Raw genomic sequence first — 607 nt, 5'->3', positions numbered from 1 at the left:
ATTTAAGTTTACGGGCATCAATTAACATTTTCTGCTTACTGGACAAAATGTACACAAAAGAAAAAAAAAACTCAATTTTGACACTATGGGAGCTCCATAGAGTTCTCAAATAAGTCAGTTTTTTTAAATTCTTATTTCATCAACAATAAATATTTCCCATGATATTGCAAACTTTTTTAAGATTTAAATCAGTGCTCTGATTTTTCAGAACTGTGAGTGAGGCTAAAGATTTGACTGAGTTAGCCGATCTGTGTAACTTGAAATATTTGGTTTATTTTACAAATAGATGTGAGATTTAAAAAGTGAAACAAGGAGGTAATGAGGAATAAAAATAAAGTAGAAAATCCTGAACCTATAAGTCTTTTAAAGTGAAGTTATTCTTTTGTTGAACTTAAATGCAAATTATTCTCTTGGTAGTACTCCACCATTTGTAATAGGTATACAGATGCAGATTGAAAATGCTTTGTTCTTTAACTTTATTTTCTTAGAAATCTATGATTCAACTGTTGTTATAATAATTGAAGTGTGTTTTTATTACTTATTTGAACTCACTCATGTTCCCTCTCTTTGCTCTTCATCTGCAGCCTTTGTCAAGCACATCATGTCT

General features: G+C 29.8%; 1 protein-coding gene across 1 annotated transcript in view; it reads left to right on the top strand.

The window, feature by feature from the left end:
* myl1 (myosin, light chain 1, alkali; skeletal, fast) overlaps positions 1-604 on the top strand; it is a gene marked incomplete at its 3' end in the record, with an annotated part of 5,105 nt that extends 4,501 nt beyond the window's left edge. Inside the window, exon 6 of the mRNA XM_024286716.2 lies at positions 585-604. Coding sequence (XP_024142484.1) covers positions 585-604 — 20 coding nt within the window. The remainder of the gene's footprint in view (positions 1-584) is intronic.
* Between the last annotated feature and the right edge of the window lie 3 nt (positions 605-607).

This window comes from Oryzias melastigma, linkage group LG21 (genome assembly GCF_002922805.2).
Source record: "Oryzias melastigma strain HK-1 linkage group LG21, ASM292280v2, whole genome shotgun sequence".
NCBI lineage: Eukaryota > Metazoa > Chordata > Actinopteri > Beloniformes > Adrianichthyidae > Oryzias > Oryzias melastigma.
The sequence above is the reverse complement of the archived record's forward strand: the minus strand, read 5'-3'. Positions and strand labels throughout refer to the sequence as shown.